The 23,900-nt window shown below is 49.6% G+C and overlaps 1 protein-coding gene across 2 annotated transcripts in view; it reads left to right on the top strand.

Annotated features, from left to right (window-relative positions):
- PSMD8 (proteasome 26S subunit, non-ATPase 8) overlaps nucleotides 1-20,309 on the top strand; it is a 73,004-nt gene extending 52,695 nt beyond the window's left edge. For both annotated transcript variants that reach the window (XM_085625265.1, XM_085625266.1), the window contains one exon: nucleotides 20,095-20,309. In XM_085625265.1, the coding sequence (XP_085481391.1) occupies nucleotides 20,095-20,232 (138 nt within the window). In that variant the 3' untranslated portion in view covers nucleotides 20,233-20,309. The remainder of the gene's footprint in view (nucleotides 1-20,094) is intronic.
- The last annotated feature ends 3,591 nt before the right edge of the window (nucleotides 20,310-23,900 follow it).

Genomic DNA, 23,900 nt, shown 5'->3' with positions numbered 1-23,900 from the left:
GGATGAAGCCCAGGTTGCGTGCGTGGTTTGTCAGTTTGGGTGCGGTGCCCAGGGCGGGGGGCCACCAGGAGTCGTCCCAGGCGGTGGGTGTGGAGCCCAGGATGAGGACCTCCGTCTTGTCTGAGTTCAGTTTCAGGCGGCTGGTCGTCATCCACTCGGCTACCTCCTTCATCCCTTCGTGCAGGTTGGCTCTGGCGGCGGTGGGGTCGTTGGTCAGGGAGAGGATCAGCTGGGTGTCGTCGGCGTAGGAGATTATGTTGAGGTTGTGTTGGTGTGCGATGGCCGCGAGGGGGCTCATGTAGACGTTGAAGAGGGTAGGGCTCAGCGAGGATCCTTGAGGGACGCCGCAGATGACTTCGGTGGCCTCTGACTTGTACGGTGGCAGGCGGACTCTCTGTGTTCTTCCGTCGAGGAAGGAGACGATCCATTCCAGTGCCTTCTCCTGGACTCCGACGTTGCTGAGGCGTTGCACTAGGGTGCGGTGGCAGACAGTGTCGAAGGCCGCGGAGAGGTCTAGGAGGATGAGGGCCGCTGTTTCTCCGTTGTCCATCAGGGCTCGGATGTCGTCGGTGGCTGCGATGAGGGCGGTCTCGGTGCTGTGGTTGGCTCGGAAGCCGGACTGCGAGGGGTCGAGGGATCCGTTCGTCTCGAGGAAGGCGGCCAGCTGTTTGTTGACTGTCTTCTCGATGACTTTGGCTGGAAACGGGAGTAGCGAGATGGGGCGGTAGTTCTTGAGTTCGGTGGGGTCTGCTGTAGGTTTCTTGAGTAGAGCGCTGAGTTCGGCATGCTTCCAGCTCTCGGGGAAGGTGGCGGTGTCGAAGGAGGTGTTGATAATGTCCCGCAGGTGGGGTGCGATGACAGCGTCGGCCTTGTTGAAGACGTGGTGAGGGCAGGGGTCAGTCGGAGATCCGGAGTGGACGGAGTTCATCATGCGGACGGTGTCTTCGGTGCTGATCGGAGTCCAGGCGCGGAGGGTGGTGGTGGGGGGCGTAGGTGCGGTCGTGACGTGCGTCGGATGGGTGCTGAAGCTGTTGTGTATGTCCGCGATCTTGTTGTGGAAGTAGGAGGCGAGGGAGTTGCAGAGGTCTTGCGAAGGGGTGATGTCGTTGTTTCCGGCGTTGGGGTTGGAGAGCTCTTTCACGATGTTGAAGAGTTCCTTGCAGTTGTGTGCGTTGTTGTCCAGCCGGTCCTTGAATGCAATTTTCTTGGCGGCGCGGATCAGTTGGTGGTGCTTCCGGGTGGCGAGTTTGAGGGCGGTCATGTTGTCTGGTGTAGGTTCCTTTCTCCAGACTTTCTCGAGGGCTCGGCAGTTCTTCTTGGAGCTCTTGAGTTCGTCGGTGAACCATGGGGCTTTCTTGCTGCCGGGTCTGCTGGGCGGGGTCCTCAGAGGGGCGAGTTCGTCCGCGCAGTTGCTGATCCACTTCGTGAGGTTGTCGGCGGCCTGGCTGGGGTTCGCTGAGCTGGCAGGAGGGTGCTGGCTCAGGGAAGCGGCGAGCTGGTCGGCTGTGATCTTGTTCCAGTTTCTTCTAGCAGCCTGTTGCTGGTGGTGGTGGATCGTCGTTCTTCTGAAGGTGAAGTGGACGCAGCTGTGGTCCGTCCAGTGGAGTTCTGTGGCGTGGCTGAAGGCGATGTCTTTGCTGGATGAGAAGACGGCGTCGAGTGTGTGTCCGGCGAGGTGGGTGGGGGTGTTCACCAGTTGCTTGAGTCCAAGGTTGGCGAGGTTGTCGAGCAGGGTGCTGGTGTTGTGGTCGTTGTTGTTCTCCAGGTGGAAGTTGAGGTCCCCCAGGAGGATGTAGTCAGCGGAGGGGAGGGCATGCGGGCCGACGAAGTCGGCGATGTCCTCGCTGAATTGAGTGCGTGGTCCCGGGGGTCGGTAGATTAGGGTGCCTCTGAGGGTGGTCTTCGGGTCGGTGTGGATCTGGAAGTGCAGGTGTTCGGCGGTTGTGAGGGTGTTGTCGGTGCTAGTCGTGATTCGGATGGTATTCTTGTGGATGATGGCGATGCCTCCTCCCATCTGGTTGGCGGTGCGGTCCCTCCGGGTGATCTTGTAGCCCTCTGGGATGGCGATGGCGATGTCGGGCGCTGAAGAGGCGTTCATCCAGGTCTCCGTGATGAAGGCAACGTCAGGGGATGTGGCGTCTAGGAGGTTCCAGAGTTCGATGGCGTGTCTGTGGACGGAGCGGGTGTTGAGCAGGATGCACTTGAGGTGGTTGCTGCTGGTGTTCGGCTTGGCAGGTGCTGGTGCCGGGCAGGTCCGGATGCAGGAGAACTTGCAGGCGTGGCAGCTGAAGGGTCCGTGGGTGTGCTTCGGAGTGGCTCGGTAGCATCCCTGGGTCCCGCCGGTGTTGAGTGCGATGAGTGTTGCGGCGTCGTAGGACTGTCGGGTCGTCTTCCGTCGGTGGGGTCCTGGGGTCCTGGCACTGGGCGCGGTCCAGGCGCGGACGGGCGTAGACGGGCTTGCCTTTGGCGCGCCCGCTGCGCGTGACCGCTGCGCGTTCGCACGGTCGCCATATATGGCGAAGTGCGCGGGGGGGGCGGAGCAGCTGGGAGGCGGGAGCGGGGAGGGTACAGAAGGCAAAAAGGGGCGGGGTTAGCGGCGGTGGCGGGAAGCGGGGAGGGAGGACGAACGGCAGCAAATAAACCGGCAAAACAGGAAGGAAATTACAATAACTAGAAAACAGGCAATACAAAAAGACAAAAACAATTTAAACACAGCAAAAACAACAGGGGCAGGACAGGCGAGCACGGACCACGCCGCTCGGGGGCAGGGGGCGTGGTCACGCGGCGGCAGCGAGGCAGTCAGGCAGGGAAGGCGCATGCAGCAGCTGGTGGCCGTGCGGCGCGGGGGTGTCCTAGAACTAGGTCACACTCCCCTGCGTCGCACGGTCGCCATATATGGCCAAGTGCGCGGGGGGGCGGAGCAGCTGGGAGGCGGGAGCGGGGAGGGTACAGAAGGCAAAAAGGGGCGGGGTTAGCGGCAGTGGCGGGAAGCGGGGAGGGAGGACGAACGGCAGCAAATAAACCGGCAAAACAGGAAGGAAATTACAATAACTAGAAAACAGGCAATACAAAAAGACAAAAACAATTTAAACACAGCAAAAACAACAGGGGCAGGACAGGCGAGCACGGACCACGCCGCTCGGGGGCAGGGGGCGTGGTCACGCGGCGGCAGCGAGGCAGTCAGGCAGGGAAGGCGCACGCAGCAGCTGGTGGCCGTGCGGCGCGGGGGTGTCCTAGAACTAGGTCACACTCACCTGCGTCGCACGGTCGCCATATATGGCCAAGTGCGCGGGGGGCGGAGCAGCTGGGAGGCGGGAGCGGGGAGGGTACAGAAGGCAAAAAGGGGCGGGGTTAGCGGCGGTGGCGGAAAGCGGGGAGGGAGGACGAACGGCAGCAAATAAACCGGCAAAACAGGAAGGAAATTACAATAACTAGAAAACAGGCAATACAAAAAGACAAAAACAATTTAAACACAGCAAAAACAACAGGGGCAGGACAGGCGAGCACGGACCATGCCGCTCGGGGGCAGGGGGCGTGGTCACGCGGCGGCAGCGAGGCAGTCAGGCAGGGAAGGCGCACGCAGCAGCTGGTGGCCGTGCGGCGCGGGGGTGTCCTAGAACTAGGTCACACTCACCTGCGTCGCACGGTCGCCATATATGGCCAAGTGCGCGGGGGGGCGGAGCAGCTGGGAGGCGGGAGCGGGGAGGGTACAGAAGGCAAAAAGGGGCGGGGTTAGCGGCGGTGGCGGGAAGCGGGGAGGGAGGACGAACGGCAGCAAATAAACCGGCAAAACAGGAAGGAAATTACAATAACTAGAAAACAGGCAATACAAAAAGACAAAAACAATTTAAACACAGCAAAAACAACAGGGGCAGGACAGGCGAGCACGGACCACGCCGCTCGGGGGCAGGGGGCGTGGTCACGCGGCGGCAGCGAGGCAGTCAGGCAGGGAAGGCGCACGCAGCAGCTGGTGGCCGTGCGGCGCGGGGGTGTCCTAGAACTAGGTCACCTACATCCTTCTGTACTAAAAGCCTCTTACTTTTTTTATTTTTACATTTTATTTATAATGTACGCTCCTTTCCACATACTCTTTATATTACCATTCTCAGCCATTGGGCTGGATCCACTTTTTTGGTTTGAAACAGTACTTCATGTGCACCTGCAGCCACTCTCGTCGCCGCTCTCAGGGCTACAAGGCTCCATAGATGCTGACATTCTATATCTTATGAGATTGTGTCACATGCACCATTTCCTACCTGAGCAAAACCAAAGGGGATGATGGACGGAGTGTTGAACATTGCAAGCACTCACCCCCAGTCAACTGATCTGGGTTTAATCCATCATCATTCTTTAGCTCACTCCACCACCCCATTTCCTACCTGAGGGAGATGTGCAGTTATCCTTTATTCCTGTCCAATTTTGGTGCATTATCTTACTTTTGTGACCTAATTTCTCCATCTAATTCGTCATGGTTTAAACCTTGTTTATAATGTCATCAGCATATGTCGTTGATGAATCCGGTCGGTGAGTGCCTGGGGCCCTGACAATAAAGTACTGCAATATGTGCTTCATTGCATCCTAAAAGCATTGTAGAGCATGATGTGAGATTTCTGTTGGTGTTGCCAAATCAATCTGCAGCTTGTCTTCTGGTTGGAAGTCTCTGGAAAGAAAGCACAGAAATCGCAAGAGTTAATGTTCCCCCTCCTGAACAGCTGCGAAAATAATTGAGAAGGGAGACTGTCGGGAAAGATAGCAACCTGTCTTAAGCAGAAACATTGCTGGTTTGGGGGAAATTGTTAACAAAGCAAAAATGATTTTTACGGCAGGTGCAAGACTTCTAGCAAGAAGTGCTAGCAAATATTTCTAAGCATTATACATCTTGTACATCCCTTGGACCTGCCAAGGTGAATACTATGAAGTCAGTCAGATTTGAAACAGTATCTCCAGCTTGGTAATGACCTCAAGGACCTTCCCATTGAAAAACTTTCTGCTCCAGTGGATTCAAGGTGTATGAGAGGCTAGGTGCAGCACCGTTTATGATGCTGCAGCAGCATCTTACTCTTTTTTTTTATTTTTTATTTCAACACATCAAATCAACTCCTGAGTTGTTTGTTTCAAAACCATCCTTGACAAAGTTACACACTATAGGTTTCCCGTTTTACCTCCTAACGTAGAGTCAAGAAAGGTATTTGGAAAGGAATATTTTTGCCCTAGTGTTTCACTGTAATGCAGTCTGTCTAGGTATTCTTATGCATTTTAGAAATTGGCTTTTATGGCTGTGACAAATCTGCTTGAGCCTTTTTGTTCCCTTCAGGGAGCTTAGGGTGACACTAGGAAACCTACTCAACAAAGTATGGAAACTGGCTTCGAAACGGCTGATGTGGCTTGCTCGAAAAGGGTCTAGATTGATAGTGATGAGGCATGCCTGAATGTGTTCTTAACTGAGGTACTCCGACGGGGGAAAACATCTTCTGAACCCCTTCTCACATTTAACGAGGTACTAGCAGATACCTTATCGGGGGCTTTGGCCGAACCTTGTTCTGGCCCCCCGGTCAATCGATAAATTGCCAGGTGCCATCACCCTGCTCCTGATGACCCTGCTTTTCTTTTGCAAAACCCCTCACCGGAAAGCTTAGTGGTGCAGGCTTCTACCAGTCGCTCTAATCCTAACACAATTCCCACCACCCCCTCTGATAGGAAATCTAATTCCGCAAATGTATTTTCTTTTACCAGCTTGGCCCTCTGATTTCTTAAATTAACTCTTTCTGGGGTGCTACTTACTTGCCCTTTGGGATTTGGTGGCACAAGTCTCCTTGGTGTACCCAAAGACATTCACCCTGTGCCATCTCTGTCAAGTTCACAATTCGTTGTGGCTTGTACACCTCTGATTCCATTGGGCAGGCCATAGGCACCAACATTGGCATTCACCACCATTATTGTCTGGTTTCTCTGAGATGTTAGTCCTTCCTGATGGATATGCTATTTGATTAGACTTGCCTGTTTGGGGCATAAGTGAATTTCTCTCTCAAGAATTTTAAGGAGTGCAGGGCTTTCCTCTGCAACTGCATCAGTTCCATCGGTCCTTTTGCGACTTTGACCGATGCCTCCCTTACCGCTAACCGGTCCAGCCTCCACAGGGAACTTGACAGTTTTGCGTTGGAGGCGTGGCACCCACTGTCCCAGTGGCCAAGATCTGCGTGCCGCCCAGCCCACCAACCCCCACAGCCCCACCTTCTAAACGTAACTATTGTAGACCTGCGCCATCTCAATGCCTTTCTCTAGAAGGAGAAATTAAAAATGCTTACTCTAGCCCAGGTCTTGTCTATCCTCTACCCTTGAGACTGAATGGGGGCGTTGGACCTGTAGGACACCCAATTCCATGTACCTGCCCTACCGGCCCATCTGTGCTACCTACGGTTCATCATGGGACAGGAGCATTTTCACTTCAAAGTGCCCATCTTTTTCTCCATAGTGCCCCTCAGATGTTCATCAAAGTGATGGCAGCATACACTTGAAGGTCAGGGGTGCCAGTCTTCGGACGACTGGCTGTTGAAGGCGAGTTTGTCCCAGACAGTTGTCCACCTTCTCCAGACACAATGTACCTCCTCCTCTTTGGTGTTCACTGTGAATGTGCCGAATTCACACCAGACTCCTTCTCAGATGCTCCCCTTCATCGGAGCCATTCTGAATATATTTGTGCCTTCCCCCGGGGAGTAGAGTCCAGGACACACAGGCTATGATCCTGATCTTTTAGCCTCGGTGGATTTTAGTGAGAGTCACTTTGAGGCTGGGACATATGGCTTCCTGAATGCAGCTGGTCGTGCACTGCAGGTGTCGTATGCATGCTCAAGTCCCATTGGACCTCGTATCAAGGGAACTCTGACCACAAAGATTTGCAGTGGAGGTTGCTGGATCGCGATCGGATTAGCAACGGACCCCTTTCTCTGACTGACTCATGACGTCTGGGTTGAGGCGGCCATCTGGCATAGGTGGAGTTCAAAGCCTTTGGTCTTTGGCAGTGTTCCGGCTCCAAATCAACATTCTGGAGCTGAGGGCCATCCGCTTGGTGATGAAAGCCTTCTGTCCGTCAAGGGAAGGCTGGTAAAGGTGCTCATGGACAACTCCACAGCCTTTTGGTACCACACCACACAGGGCAGGGTGTGGTCATGGACTGTTTGCCAGGAAGCCTTTCCCCTCTGAAAATGGCTGGACTGTCGAGGGATTTTCCTGGTGGTTATCCACTTGGAAGGGTCCTTAAATACCAGGGTGGACAAGCTCAGCTGTTGGTGCCTAGTGGACCACAAATGTCAGTTACGCCTAGAGGTGGCGCAAGGTCTCCTCTACCAAAGGGGAGAACCTTGGCTTGATCTATTGGTAACCGCTCAGATGGTAACCGCTCAGATCTCTAAATTTGAGCACTTCTGTACTTTGGAGTATCCATGGCATCTCTCGCTTGCAATCCCGCTCTGCTGATACCACTCCAGCCCAGAGTTCTTCAAAAGATCAGGGACAACAGGGTCCAAATCATCCTAGTCGCTCCAGATTGGGAATGAAGACTATGGTACCCAGAATTTCTTCACTTGAACACATGTCCTCCAATCAGGTTCCCAGTTTCCTCACCACCACCACCCCACAGGAGGAATTGTTGTCGTAACAGCAATCTCCACCTTCATGCTTGGAGATTGAGTGGTGACAGCTGAACACCTTTGACCTTCCTCAGGAGATGGTTGATATTATCTTGGTACTTGGTAGCGAGGCATCCCTCGACTAAAATTGTAGACCCCTTTTGTTGGGACAAATTTGTTGCTTGGGGCAGCACACACCAGATTGACCCCCTCCAGGCCAATTTATCTGATGTGCTGTCATTTCTCCTGTCTCTTGTGCTGCAAGTCTTGGCTTTGGAGACAGTTCAGGGTTATCTTTCAGCCCTTTCAGGCTTCCAACGATTGTCAGGTCAGCCCTCATTTCTTAAGTCACCAATTATGATGTGATTTTTAAAAAGGGCGTAAACATATGTTTCCCCCTTTGTTATATCCCAATAGTCCTGATTTACGCTCCATTTAAGCTGCTTCACAGCTGTCCTTTACGGTTCCTTACTATGAAGACTGTTCCTCACTGCCATCATCTCAATTTGGCATGTGAGTGCACCTCCGGCGTTGTGTCCATACACTTACTTACGTCCCAGACAAACTGGTTCTTCATACTTGGGTATCCTTCCTATAAAAAGTTGTGATGCTGTTCCATGTCAGTCAAACCATCACCATGCCTGTTTGATGCCCAGCCTCACCCCTCTAATGAGGAGGAGATACTCCATCCCTTATACCCCAAAAGAGCTCTGAGCTTCTAAATGGATCGTACCAAAAACAACTGGGTGGACGATCAGTCCTCTGTGGGGTTCTCTGAAGGGAAAAAAGGCAAGCAGTTCGAAAGACAACTATTGCCGCTGGATTTTGCTCTGCATTATGATATGCTAGGCATAAAGTAGCCTCCGTAAGGACTGCATGCTCCTTCCACCAGGGCCAAAGTTGCTACAACTGCATCGGCAAGCGTAGTCTGTGTCCTGAATATCTGTCAAGTGACTATGTGGCTTCCCTCCATAAGTTCATGAAGCACTATTGCGTGAACAGTGGTACGCTGAGAGGGGCATTTTGCCTGACCGTCCTGCAGGACTTTCTGGTTTGGGTCCATTTATAGGCCCACCTCCAAATAGGTACTGCTTTGGTATGTGTTCATAAAGTGGGTCACAAGCAGCTAGAAGTCTTTGTCAGTAGAACAAGTTACTTACCTTGCTAACGCGTTTCTTGTAGAGACTCTATGTAGCTGCAGATTTCTCACCGAACCTTCCATCCTCCCTGGTCTGTAATTCAACTCTAGACATTAATAAGAGCCCAAGTCTCTCAATCTGCCCACTGTCTCCCAATTTGCTTCAGGGACCATGCCTTTGGGGACGCAGACAATCTCAAAAGCAGCTGACAGCGCACAGGAGTGACGCCTTTAAAGACGCCTCGTGTCATTTCTGGAGCAAAACGGCCACACTGTGGAACCGCATGCTGCCACCTTCCTGTGTGCAGAGGTACTAATGAATAGTTTTTGATCCAGTCTGATGCCTGGAGAATTTTCAAAAGGCGAGGTATCTCTAGCTAGATAGTCTCTACCAGAAAGAGCATTACCAAAGTAAGTAACTTCCGATAAATTCTTCTAAGCACAGAATAGAATAGAATAGATACCTAAAAAGTACCTTTAAAGGAGGTGGCCCTGTGTAATTGCTCAGATCAAATTGCCCTGCAAGTTTGTGTGGATGTAGTGCCGTACCCTTTTGACCTGGCTGTCAAGACAGTAGTGCTTCGTAAACCTGTGCACTGATGCCCATTTCGCGACCTGACAGATAATCAAGATTAGGCACTCCTTGTGCCAATACAGTGGTAGCAGCCTTGGTTCTAGTGGAATGGGTCTTCGGTCCTTCTGGAGGCTGCTTCTTGGCCACTGCTTAGCAGATCTTATTGCAGTGGACTATCCATGACAGATTACATTTCTGCACTACACTGCCTTTCTTTGCCCCAGAGGCCCTCATAAAAAGCTCATCGTCCACCTCATGATCTTTAGTGCAATCAGTTTCAAAGCTTAAGTCTCTCTTTGAGTCCAGCCAATGGAGCCTCCTCTCTTTTGAAGAGTTCAGCAGTGTAAAGAATGGTGTTAGAGTGCTGGATTGCCCAATGTGAAAAGAAGTCCCGACCTTTGGCAAAAAGGCCTCCATGGTCCCCCTCACCACTTTATGTGGAAAAAAGCTGCTGTAAGGCGGCTGCACCAAGAGAGTTTGAAGTTCACTCACTCAACTAGCTGAAGTTATCGTCATCAGGAATATAGTTTTGAGAATCAGGAGACCTAGTCAAACTGTGTATTGGTTTGAATGGTGTGCACGGGGAAAAGTGAGAACCAAATTGAGATCCCACTGTGGCATCACAAAAGGTTTAGGAGGAAATGTATGTGCCAAACCCTTAATAGACCTCTTAGCAATAGGTGATTTGAACATGGGTGGCTGATCCAGCAAACGCAAAAAAGCCGGAAAGGCCAACCTATAACCTTTTAATGGTGCCAACTGCAAGTCCTTGCTGGGCCAGACATCAAACAAATAAGATATCTGACAGTTTGGTTTGTAACTGGCTCATATGGCAGGTGTCATACTAGGACTCAAAATTATCCCAGAACCAGGCATAGACTGACTTTTAGAGGGATGCATCTCGGAGAGGATGACCTCCACAACTTTGGAAGGAAGATTGAATGCAGTCAACAGCCACCATTCTGTCTTTATGCCTGGAGGGGTAGATTGTGCAGGTTTGGGTGCAGGACCCTTTTCTGCTGCTGCGACAAAAGAACCTCCCAACATGGTAGCCTGATTGTTGGGCAGATGCTCATGCTCAGAAGTACTAGATACCACACTCGCCTTACCCAGTCCGGAGCCACTAGGATGACCCTGACCCAGTCGTTTCGTATTTTCTTCAGGACTCTGGGCAAGAGAGGTAGTGGTGGAAAAGTGGACATAAGTCCATTGCTTCACTCTCTTTGGAGTGTGTCCCCGATGGAGAGGTTTCTTGAACACTGCAGCACGCAAACATTTTGACACTGCACATTCTCGACTGTGGTGAAAGGTTCTTGCCAGGGTAGTCCTCATTGTTGGAAGATGCCCTGTGCATTACTCAAGATGTAACTGCCATTCGTGATCTGCCAGACACTGTTGTCTGGGTTAATCCAAACGTGGCATACAATGGTCCCACCAAGTGGTTCACGTCCCAGAAAACACACTTGACGCGCCCGCTGTCTCCAGAGACAAAGTTCCTGTTGGTACAAGTACCCACCCTATCCTGCTTGTTACATTTCCACATGACTGTGGTATTGTCCATAATAACCTGAACAAGACCTCCCTTTGGATGGAAGAAAGGCTTTCAGTGCATGACAAATGGCCTACAACTCAAGTAAGTGGCTATTGAGACTGGTCTCTACTGGAGACCTGAGTCCTCTGATCTCCACCACCCCGAGATGACTTCTGCATCCCAGCAATGGTTTATCTGTCGCCTGACATTGTCGATGGGCAGAATGCAGAGGCCTATTGGCCAAGAAGTATCAGGGCCACTCTCACCAAGGCCTAGGACCAAGGCTGAAAATCATGATCATAGCCCGAATGTCCATCGACACATTTTGGTAGAGAGAATGCCCAAAACAGCACTGTAGCAGTAGTGGCCCCAATGTAAGCAAGCCTTTGGAAAGGTGTAACTTCAGCACATTGATTGTGAACCCTAATGAAGTCAGGAGCTTCATCATCTGTAATTAGTCCACAACTGACTGTGGCGAGTCTGCCTTCAGCAGTCCGTCATCGAGGCAGGAGAAAACTGGAATCCCGAACCTCTGAAGGTGTGGTGCCTCTGCCATCACTTTCATGAACAGGCGAGGGGCACTGGGAGAACCAAAGTGGAGCACCAGAAATTGAAAACACTCCTGGCCTACCTTAAACTGCTAGTAGTGTCTGAGGGACTACAGGACAGGAACATGATAGTCATCATCTTGCATTTCCAAAGACACAATTCAGCTGCCAGGATCCAGGGCAGACAGAACCTGGTAGAACTTGAGCATCTTGCAGTTGTCCTTTCTCAAAAAGGCGTTCAGGGCGTGGACATTTAAAAAAGGATGAAGGCCACCCTCCCTTCTTCGGCTTTAGGAAATAGTGGGAGTAACAGCCAGTCCCTATTTCTGGGGCAGGAACCCTCTCGGTGGCACCTTTGGTCAAAAGAAGCTGCTCCTCTTGGAGCAAGAGGGAGGGATACTCCTCTGAAAGCAGCTCTGATGTGGGCGGAAAGAAGATGCAGTGGGTCGAAATGGAATAGCAGAACATAGCCCAGATGACCGATATGAAGTAGCTACCTTCCTGATGATATGTTACCACCCTTGGAGAAAATGCCTGATCCTGCTTTCCACAGGGTGTTCCTGTGCCACTAAGGACAAACTGTGTGGCTTGGAAGCTGGTGCCAAAAGGGCAGAGGACAGGGAAATTAGCTGTCCCTTGTGAACTGAACTTATCTGCTTGATTAACTACTCCAACAGGGTTGGGTTGCCTGTTGTGGTGGTGGTGAACCATGGTGTTGCCGGTATGCCAAACATTGGGAGTAGCCTGAAAAGGGGCAAAATAGCTAAAGGCAGTGTCTAGCCAGAGCAGAAGGGCTTAAGGAACACGCTATGGCCCTGCTCTCTTTGAAGTGTTCCAGCATGGAATCTGCCTTTTCGCCAAACAGGTGAGATCCACAGAATGGCACATCCATCAATGTGGCTTGCACGTCACCAGTAGGGGCTGTGGATCAGATCCAAGAGTGACGCCAAAGCACTACCCTATTGGCAACTGCTTTCACCAAGCAGTCTGTCGTATCAAGTTTAGAATAGTTCATATATTTGGCTGCATCCCGACCATCCTTGATTGATTGAGCCAGGTTCATCCGAAATTCCTATGGGACTGGGGTAAACAATTTCACTAGCTGTGTGCAATAAAGTGTAGGGATATCTCCTCAGAAATCAGCTGGCATTGATGTGCCTGTGAAAACATCCATGTCCTTGATGCTTCAGTTCTCTTTAACTCTCCGTCTGGGGGTGGGGTGGGGGTGCGTAGGGTATGAAATGGGATTCACCCTGCTGGTGGAAGCCTGAACCACCAGACTTTACTGGTGTAATGTGCTGCATCAAGAAGTAAAGAGTTTCCCGGTTAAGGCCTGTGGTGACTGACTACCTGCCTGTTCACTGGTGGACAGGAACAAGGCTTAGACCAGGTGCCCATTAAGACGTCAGGCATGGCTTTAATGAAGGGTAGTAAAGGCTCACAGAAAGTCTGCTCAGTTTGCAAAACATTTGTTAACACGTTATTCTTAAATTTCACAAATGACAGCTGTAAGTCTAATACCCCAGCTGCGTGTCTTGTTACCTCAGCAAAGAAAAAACTGTCTTCCATTGTAACCCGAGTAAAGGCCTCTCTGGATCCTTGAGACCCAAAGGCGTGCAAAAGGCAGCTGGAAGCATGCCATAAATTTGCAACGTACCCTCTAAATTCCTCCATATGTTGTGATGTAGCTGATCACCTCAGAATCAATGGGTACATCAGGACCTGTTGTGGGATTTGCGTCTTGGTTGCCGCCCGGGGGCGAGCCCGAGAGGCGTCCTGATGTTCATGGGACTTTTCAGGCTGTGAGTGGCAGGGTTGGAATGAATACTGCTTGGTCTTCTTGTGATTCCAGTGTGACTTACCGGATGACTTGATCCGTGATGAGGACCTGTCTCTGGAACGGTCGGACCCAAGAGCGGTACTAGGTCTGCATCCTCTTCTTCGAGCAGGACTTCTGTAACTTTCTTTGGTGTTCAGCAATGCATGGCTGTACTTCATGTTCCTGGATCGCTTTCAGATTCATAAGGGCACACTGCTTGCAGGACTTGAGTTGTGCCCCAAACTCAACCACTAGAGGCATACCTCATAGGGATCTTTCACAGACATTTGTTTGCATAAGGCTCTACATGGTTTAAACCCTGTAGTTTTAGGAGGGAACATGTTCCCTTGCACACTGGGGGGAAAAGAATTGTGAAAAGACGAGTCACCTTGCTAAAGGAAATTCTATTGATGCACATGAATGGTGCTTATGTGAGGTTCCTTTGTCAGTTCGGGGTTGAACTATGACTTTGTGGAGCTGTATGGTTCCACCTACAGGGGCGCTGGAGCAATGTTGTTGTTCCAGACCTAGCCTGGCACCTGTGGATATTCTAAAAGTGAGGAATCTGCGGTTAGAGGCATGCATCAGAATTACAAATTTGGCATTTGCAGCTTGTTGACCACACAATCTACCTCTTGGTGCCATTCGGGAAGTATACCACTTGCTGATATGGTTTTCTGGTCTTGTTTCTGTATTCGCTATCCCCTTCTTGTGGGATTGATGTCATAATATATGGTTCGAGGCATATGAGCTGCAGATTGTACACTTAGCATAGATCGCCATCTGGTGTTGGGCCCGGATGTTTGCAGTTTGTTTTTGTTCTTTGGACAGTCTTTGGAAGTCACGAGTTCGGTGACTCCTCCTTCGGTCCGTACTGCGCATGGGCTTCGGCTCCATCCTCAGATTGTTTTTTTCCGCCATCGGGCTCGGATGTGATACTTCGTGCTCCGGCTTCGAACTTCTACGGTTCCAGCCTCGACGGAAAATCCTCGTTTCTTCGAGTTTCTTCATCATCTTCATCTCTCGAAGCGGCACTTTTCTCCATCCCGTACATCGGCACCGGCCTTCGGGCCCTCCTCGACTCCGGTCCCGGCCGATGGAAAGGACTCCGTTCAAAAAGTGCCCAAAATGTGGGTCTAAATTTCCCCACACCGCCCTCCATCAGGTGTGTAACCTTTGCCTCTCTCCAGAACACGAGGCTAGAGACTGCCCCGCCTGTAAGTCTTTTCGATCAAAGAAGACCATCCGGGATCGAAGAGCTCGACGCACCATGGCGCACTCATCGTCCGCAGCTCCACCGGACATCTTAGGAGACGGCGCCGAAGCTTCGGGGCAACTACACACCGAGGAACAGGACGACGTCGTCAGCGCTTCCGAGGCCGACGACTCCGACGTGGAGGACATCACACCGGCGCAGCGGGTCGTGAGTACTGTACCCCCTCCCACCCCCGCGCCCAAAACCAAAGAGACTCAGGTTACACCCTCGCCTGCAGGCCTGGGTAAAACCAAGCACAAAGCTTCTATCACCCCACCTTCGGGCCCGGTGTCGAAGCCTCAAAAGTCTCACGGCAGCTCGGGCTCGAGCCAGCCGACGCCTGGTGCCGAAAAACAGCATCCGGCACCGAAGAAAGTAATACCCAGCTCGACTCCGAAGCCACCGGTGCCGAAGCCTGGACTCTCGGTGCCGACCAAACACAAACAAAAATCTGTCGGCACCGACGCTCCGGCGCCGAAAAATCCTTCGACGCCGAAAAAACCGGAGGCCCCAAAAAAGCATGGCGCACAGAAACCATCGAAGTCCTCGGCTCCGAAATCATCGGCGCCAGCGGACGATTCGGCGCCACTACCTCTGTTTACACCAGACCCTTTGCAAAAGACTCTATCTAAAGATCCAAAGACTGGGCTATTGACTCTAATTATCAAGAAGAGACGCCTGGACACTCCGGCTCCTCCTCCACCACCCAAACGGAAGGACTCTGCTACTTCTCCCCTCAGAGTGCCCTCCCCACTACCTCCTCCTCTGCCTCCTCCACCTACTCCACCCCCTCCCAGGTCTCCGCCACCTTTACCTCATTACTCCCCGACCCCGTCCCCAGATCCGGATGACGGGGACCCGGATTATGACCCAGCGGACGCCCCCATGGACCCCACTCCACCGGGGACCCCAGACCCGTGGGAAGACTACCACAACCCTGACATACCTGATATGCCTCAGGACGACCTATACCCATCCAGGCCGTCTCCCCCAGAGGACTCCTTAGGTTTCCATCACTTAGTGCAGAGAGCAGCACACTACCATGGGGTGGACATGCACAGCGAACCAGTGGAAGACGACTTCCTACTGGACACATTTGACATTCAAGACAAATCCACGTCTATTTTGCCCATGCTTAAGGGTGTCACCAAGCATGCCGCAGAGGTGTTCAAGGACCCTGTCAGGGCCAGGGTACTGAACCCTAGAATAGAGAAAAAGTACAAGGCGGCACCCACAGACCCTGCATACATTAAGGGCCCTGCTCCCTTAGATTCCCTAGTTGTCTCTACAGCTAGAAAGCGGGCTAACTCCCAGTCCTCAGGAGAAGCCCCACCGCCAGACAAGGAATCGAAACTTTTAGACGCGTCTGGCAAACGCACTGCTTCCCAAGCTGCCAACATGTGGCGCATTGCAAATACACAAGCACTACTTGCGCGCTATGACAGAGCACACTACGACTAACTTGAGGCTCTTATGCAGCACCTTCCAGAAAAACACAAGCGCAAGGCTCATGACCTGATACAGGAGGGTAAACTAATTACAAACACCTCCATTAAGTGTGCCCTCGATGCAGCCGACACTGCTTCTAGAGCCATAAATACCAGTGTCCTGCTTCGTCGACATGCCTGGCTCAGGATCTCAGGGTTCAAGCCTGAAGTCCAGGCGTCCATACTCAATCACCCTTTTGACCAACAGACCCTCTTTGGGCCAAAGGTGGACGAAGCGTTGGAAAAGATGAAAAAGGACACAGACACAGCAAAGTCTATGGGAGCACTCCAAACACAAGCCTCTAAACGTTCCTTTCGACGCTCATCCTTTCGTGGCACAGGCAGAGGCTTCTCCACCGATAGCGCCTCTACCTCCTACAAGTCCCCTCCTCAAAATACCTTTTCAAAGGGCAATCAAAGGGGTGGTTACAGAGGCAACAACAATAAGGGCAGGGGCAAAACTAACACCACCCGTTCTGCCACCCCGCCCGCACAATGACTTCCCTCCGCTCCCCCCAGACCATCCCACTCCGGTCGGGGGCAGGCTACAAAACTTTATCCACGCATGGGAGTCCATAACATCGGACAAATGGGTGACCCAAATCATTCGGTCAGGGTACTGTCTCGAGCGAACATCTACCCCACCCAATATCCCACCAAGGCACCGTCCAATGTCTCAAGAACATTCCACACTGCTCAAACAAGAGGTGCTCTCCCTCCTCCAAAAACACGCTATAGAGCAGGTCCCCGTCAATCAGCAAAATCTAGGGGTCTACTCCCTGTATTTCCTAATACCAAAGAAAGACGGGACCCTGAGGCCCATTCTGGACCTCCGGCCTCTAAATGCATACATACATTCAGACCATTTCCACATGGTCACCCTACAACAAGTCCTCCCGCTCCTCTGTCAGGAAGACTTTCTCACTACCTTGGATCTGAAAGACGCATACTTTCACATTCCAATACACCCTTCTCACAGGAAGTACCTCAGGTTCGTGGTGGACGGTCAGCATTACCAATTCACGGTTCTCCCCTTCGGGGTCACCACCGCACCACGTGTGTTTACCAAATGCCTAGCGGTAGTAGCAGCACACCTCAGGCGTCAACATGTTCACGTCTTCCCTTACTTAGACGACTGGCTGATAAAAGCCGCGTCCTACCACCAATGTGTGCAACATACAAACAGCACCATCCAGCTGCTCCACCAACTAGGCTTCACGGTGAACTACCAAAAGTCCCACCTTGTACCATCTCACACAAAGCAATATCTCGGGGCCACTATAGACACCTCCAAAGGTATTGCCTATCCAAACTCGGCCAGAATCGCAAGCATACAAGCCTTGCTCAAAACATTCCTTCCTCAACACTCTCTTCCAGCAAGAGTGTTTATGAAGCTCATAGGAATGATGGCGTCTTGCATTTTCATAGTGCCCCATGCAAGACTCCACATGCGTCCACTTCAAGAGTACCTAGCACGACAGTGGAACCAGGCCCAGGGTCAGCTAACGGATCTGGTGTTGGTGGACGGCCGCACCCATCACTCTCTGCAGTGGTGGAACACCACAAACCTTTCCAAAGGACGGCCGTTCCTGGACCCGGTTCCTCAGGTGATTCTAACAGCGGACGCATCGCTCTCCGGCTGGGGAGCGCACCTCCCACACCTCACAATGCAAGGTCTATGGACGCCACAGCAAAAATCGCTCCACATCAACCATCTGGAGCTCTTGGCGATCTTTCTAGCCCTAAAATCTTTCCAAAAACAGATTTCGGGCAAAGCAGTCCTCATTCGCACAGACAACATGACTGCAATGTATTATATCCAAAAACAGGGGGGGACACACTCTCCCCAGCTCTCCCGCTTAGCCCAGAGCATATGGAGATGGGCAATTCCCCAAAACATCTTTCTCCTGGCACAGCACGTTCCAGGCGTACGAAACACCATGGCAGATCTGCTCAGCAGACAAACGCAACAACTACACGAATGAGAACTGCATCCACAAGTTCTTCACCCATTCTTCCAACAGTGGGGGCATCCTCAGATAGACCTCTTCGCCACCCACGAAAACAAAAAATGCCCAAGCTTCGCCGCCAGATACCCACACCCATTGTCCAAGGGCAATGCGATATGGATGAACTGGTCAGGCAGATTTGCATACGCCTTTCCACCTCTCCCACTAATTCCATTAGTGGTAAGGAAGCTACAACAGCACTCCCTCACGCTCATTCTAGTACCTCCAACGTGGGCCAGGCAGCCGTGGTACACCACACTACTACAACTATCAGTGGTGCCACACCAAAAACTGCACCTGTCCCCATGCCTCCTAACCCAGAACCATGGAGAAATCAGGCACCCGGACCCAGCTCAGCTCAACCTTGCGATCTGGCTCCTGAAATCTTAGAATTTGGATACCTTAATCTTCCCCCTGATTGCATGAACATCATCATGGAAGCTAGACGTCCTACCACTAGAGCATGCTATGCCGCAAAGTGGAAAAGATTTGTAATTTACTGCCGTAACAATACAATCAACCCTTTGGATGCATCCATACAGCACATCATATGCTATCTGCTCCATCTTCACAGGTGTAACCATGGCATATTCATCCATACGCCTACACCTGGCAGCGATCGCTGCTTATCTACAAAACAGACAGCATTTATCACTGTTCAGAGCGCCAGCTATTAAAGCCTTTATGGAAGGCCTTAAACGAGTAATTCCTCCCAGGGCACCGCCTTCCCCTGTATGGAATCTAAATGTGGTTCTTACACGGCTAATGGGTCCGCCCTTCGAACCAATGCATAAATGTGAACTACAGTTTCTCACTTGGAAAACAGCTTTCCTAGTAGCTATCACTTCCCTTAGAAGGGTTGGTGAAATACAAGCGTTCACTATACAGGAACCCTTCCTACAAATACATCACAGCAAGGTCATACTTCGTACAAATCCGAAGTTTCTGCCCAAGGTCATTTCCCCCTTCCATCTCAATCAATCGGTGGAATTACCTGTCTTCTTCTCGCAACCTCAATCTGTTGCAGAAAGAGCTTTACACACACTGGATGTCAAGAGGGCTTTGCTGTATTACATACAAAGAACGCAACCTTTCAGGAAGACTAAACAATTGTTCGCCTGCTTCTCTCCACCACATAAAGGCAACCCCATCTCTAAATCAGGGATAGCTAGGTAGATTGTAAAGTGCATACAAATTTGCTACCAAAAGGCAAAAAGAACATTATCTGTTCCACCTAAAGCCCACTCTTCTAGAAAGTTAGGGGCTTCTATGGCTTTTCTAGGGAACATACCCTTGGATGACATCTGCAAAGCAGCCACATGGTCAACACCGCACACCTTCACAAAACATTACTGTGTAGATGTGCATTCCAAGCAGCAAGCTAGTGTGGGCCAGGCTGTACTAAAGACACTTTTTCAAACCACTGCAACGGATACCGGTGGTCGCCGCTAAGGTTGGGTACTGCTATATAATCTATGCTAAGTGTACAATCTGCAGCTCATATGCCTCGAACGGAATATGCTACTTACCAGTATGCATCTGTTCTTGGCATGTAGAGCTGCAGAGTTGTACACGCCCACCCGCCTCCCCGGCTACCTGTATCCGTTCCAGTCCATCTTATTTAGATATAACACACATGGGTTTCTCACTGTTATTACTACGCTCCATCATTTCCCTGTTGGCGAAAAACAATCTGAGGATGGAGCCGAAGCCCATGCGCAGTACGGACCGAAGGAGGAGTCACCGAACTCGTGACTTCCAAAGACTGTCCAAAGAACAAAAACAAACTGCAAACATCCGGGCCCAACACCAGATGGCGATCTATGCTAAGTGTACAACTCTGCAGCTCTACATGCCAAGAACAGATGCATACTGGTAAGTAGCATATTCCTTCCTCTAAATGAAACTGGAAGTGGGGAAAGTGTAGTACTGTTTGTCCATCAATTATATCTCCTCACACTCTAGTGATGATGGTATAGTTTTTCATGGTCAGTTTATGTAAAACCTATTATAAATAGATGCACCCAAGTATTGCCTAACTGTCTAAAATGCTCATATAGTTTTTCTGAGCTTTTATCTTGTTTCATCCGATTCTATTTCTTTTCCAGCGTGGTTGGATTTTGGACGCAAACGGTTACTACAGCTTCACTACCCAACAGCAGAAACCGGAAGATGCCACTATCCCATCCACAGAGCTCGCCAAACAAGTTATTGAGTATGCAAGGCAGTTAGAGATGATTGTTTAGTAAACAGCGTGAACTTTGTGTATATTATTTCTTATATTCCCTTCATACATTTGGTATTATTAAAAATATTAAACCAATCCATCTTTCGGCCACCTCCCTGTTGTCGGTGCTGCTCCAGCTGGTTGTTTAATGCCCAGGTGTCTTTTGACACGTGGTTTTTGGTTAGGTATCTACCTGTTCCAAAAAGGAGACCATTCTGGCTCGTGAAACACGCCATGTCCGCACTGGAGGATCTTTGGTCAATTGGAAAAAGATATACAGCCCTTGGCTGCAGCACTGGTCTCGTATGGAGCATGGCTTCTACCAAGGAAGTGAGTGCCCTAGCAGTCTGTACACATTACTAGTAATTTACTTTGTACGACTTGCGTGAAAACTTTAATAGGTGAGTTTGGTGATTAAAATTAAATGGGTAAAGTAGAATCTGCTTTTAGGGCATTGATTAGTGTGTTAGATCTATGCCTCTCCTTAAACTGACGCCTTCGCATGAGGGTTCATCTAGTATTTTTTGTGAGTCTTTTTTTCTTGTATTTTCTTTTAGTTACAGTTGTTGAGCTATATGATAGTGCTCTGCGTCTCACATTGCTGCCATTGCTGGTGCTTCACCAGAGTTTCATAGTTGACTGACTGCCTTTCCACTTGTGCACGTATTTGGTGCTTTTATGTTTACCTTCTCAGAGAAAGGGAGAAGTGCATATTAGCCTTAGCTGCACAATCCTCAGTGGTGTAGTAGCTACCTGTGATGCAGCTGGTGCTGTGGCACTGGGACCAGAGATAAGTGGCCCCCAGCATGCTCTGAACCAGATGCATTGTATTTACGGCTGTATGTCTCCCCGATACTTCTCTAGAGGCTGGACGAAGACTTTCACAGAGAACGAGACCGGTCCAAACCCTTAAAAAAAGCCCATAGGAGGGCAACAGATGGCTAATTATGAGAAAGGCTTTTGAGGAGAAAGAATGAAGAAGTGACGAAAAAGTGACAAAAGCATTAGAGGAGGAAAAAACAAAGTATGGCCATGTAGGTAATCAAAACTCGTATAGCAGACGGGAAGAAATCAACAGATACAAAAGAAAAGATGTCAAGAAGCAATATAAAGAGGAGTTCTGCTAGACAAGTGATAGAGAAGCCAGGGGGCTAAACCTAAATGAGAGAACAAAAAGGAGGGAGGTGATATGGAGGGAGTGAAAATGGACCCGGAGAATACCAAGGAACGGCTGTATTGGAAAGAAGAGACTGGGCGAAAAATAGGACAAGGGAGGTAGGACATGTAGAACATGAAATATAAGGCATGAGGGAAAAAGAGAAAAACAGATTAGAAGAACCAAGGGAATAGAAAGCTGGAAAGGGACAGTGTAAGTGAAAACAGGAAAAAAGACCGTGAGGACAGGAAACATAGGAGATGTAAAGAGGGTGGGAGGAGATTTAGAGGAGAAAGAGCAAGGGAGCAGGGAGATTTGATTAGGTAGAGGAAAATGAAAGTCCTCAATTAAGTAGTTAGTGGGAAAATATTAACAAGAGAAAAGTAAAAACCATAATGACACGGTAAAGAAGAAATGGATGGAAAACAAAAGATAACAGAAATAAGGTTAAAAATATGGTGAAAGATGGGAGGGCAGAAGAGCAGAGGGCATAGATGTAAGGAGAAAAGTGTGATGGTAGGGGAATGAAAATAAAAAGGACAATAAAAAAAGAAGGTAAAACGAGAAAAGGAGACAAGATAGGAAAGATAGAAATAAGTGATAGAGAAAGATGCGAGGGGTTATAGCGAGAAGAAAATCTGGAGGAGACCGAGAGGGCAGATTTGAGTGCAGAAAAAAAAGATGGCAGAAATTGAGTGGATCTAAAGGACAACGAGCTATTGAGGTGAGAGATTGGATAAAAAATGGACAGGATAAAACTAAAATCAAGAAAAGGGGAAGGAAGGAGAGGCTGAAATGTAGCAAAGCGAGGATAAAGTGAGACAAATGTCAGAGATGGGAACGAGAGAAACATAGGAGCCAAAAAAGACCGGAAGAAGAAAAAGTTTGCAGAAATTGGAGAGAAAAGTCAAGTCTTGATATAAATGTAGAAGAAAGGAAAGAGGCAGATTAAAGGGATATTGAGGGAAAGATGTAGAAAGAAGAAGATGGAGGCCGTAGTCTGAGGAAAAGGATTGACCAGGCGAGGGCCAATGGGAGCAGAGTTAAGAGAAGGAAAAGGGAAGGAGGACCTAAGGATGAATAAGTGAGGTGGAAAAGAGTGGAAGCGGGTAAGGATGTGAGGAAGGAGTTGAGAGAGGGATAGATACTAGGAAGAGAAAGCAAAGACAGCATGAGGAACTCTCGGATCCGTAAACAGGTTATGGTTTTCTTTTATTGTCATCCAAGAAGCAGGGGGTGTATTTTCTCTCTTTGTGTTAACACCCATGGCACTCATGCTATGCCATCGCCCCCCCCACCCCCACCCTTCTTATAATATTTTTAGCGCAGTACTAGTAGAAAATGTTGTCCTAAAATCAGACTCTATTTTATGACTGGTCATTTTAAAATTTAGTTCATAGTACCGGGTTGCTTTTACAAATAGGAGAATCCTTCTTGAGGCAGAAAGAGGCTTAAATAAATCGAAAGTCATGTCTTAAGAGTTACACATTGTATAATGTTGTTCTAATTACACTTAGCAACACTATTCCAGGTATACAATTTTTATACTTGCACTTATTAGTACTATTCAACTCGGCTTGCAATAAACTAACCCCAAAGTATGGATTTATGAACTTTTACCACTTTTCCACCTAGCTCCAGGGTATGTTATACGTGAGGGCACTTTTTTGTGTTCTGGTTGTTTATTTCAATGTTTTCTATAGCCCTAACGTGAGCTGTATGGACATTCGAGCCCTCTATGTACCCAAATATGTTGGTGGAGTATTCGAGTATTAGGAGTGAACATTGACATCCGTGTACAGAAGTGGTAGGTATATAATTATGAACTCTTGTGGAGTGATCCATTAAGGCGATAGTTTCCTATTAACATTCAATATCCTGAAGAAGAGCGTGTATACATGATGAGCCGTGTGAAAATTGATCTATCAAGGCAATACATGTCTATTGGGAAGCATTATGCATTATCCAGAATTCAGTGTTTGGCATTATCTAGGAATATGTCAGATGGGCAGTGGAGACATGGTGTGCATAAGTTGAAAGGGCGACTGCCAACATTGGTAAAATGGGGGCAGCGAAGTGTCAATATAGTACAGCGGTATGGGTGACCATTAACAGCTAAGCGCAACAAGGCCAGAGATTCTGATCTCACAGAAATTACTCGAACAGTGTGCCAGTGCTCCTGTTGCTGAGGTTTATTAATCTCTTATGAATCCCATTATATGCAAAGGTAAGACCATATGTAGATCAAGTGCTGTGAAATTAGTAGGGAGATAATGCCAGAGAAACAATTTTGAGGAATCATCTGCTTGAAGTTAATGGAAAATAACTGGATGTCTGTTAAAACATATGCTCCCTGAAGAGAACTGATACAAAAATTAGTGCCGATACAAGGCAGGAAGGATGTGGTTGTAGGCAGCCTGAAAACGTGACTACTGATTTGACTGAAAGCATCTGGTGCAAGCCACCGTGCAGCTGCCAGGTGGAATGATAAAGGTTAAGAGGATCTGTGACAAAGGGGCTAGTGCAGTAAC

The sequence above is a fragment of the Triturus cristatus genome, chromosome 9 (assembly GCF_964204655.1).
Source record: "Triturus cristatus chromosome 9, aTriCri1.1, whole genome shotgun sequence".
Lineage (NCBI taxonomy): Eukaryota > Metazoa > Chordata > Amphibia > Caudata > Salamandridae > Triturus > Triturus cristatus.
The sequence above is the reverse complement of the archived record's forward strand: the minus strand, read 5'-3'. Positions and strand labels throughout refer to the sequence as shown.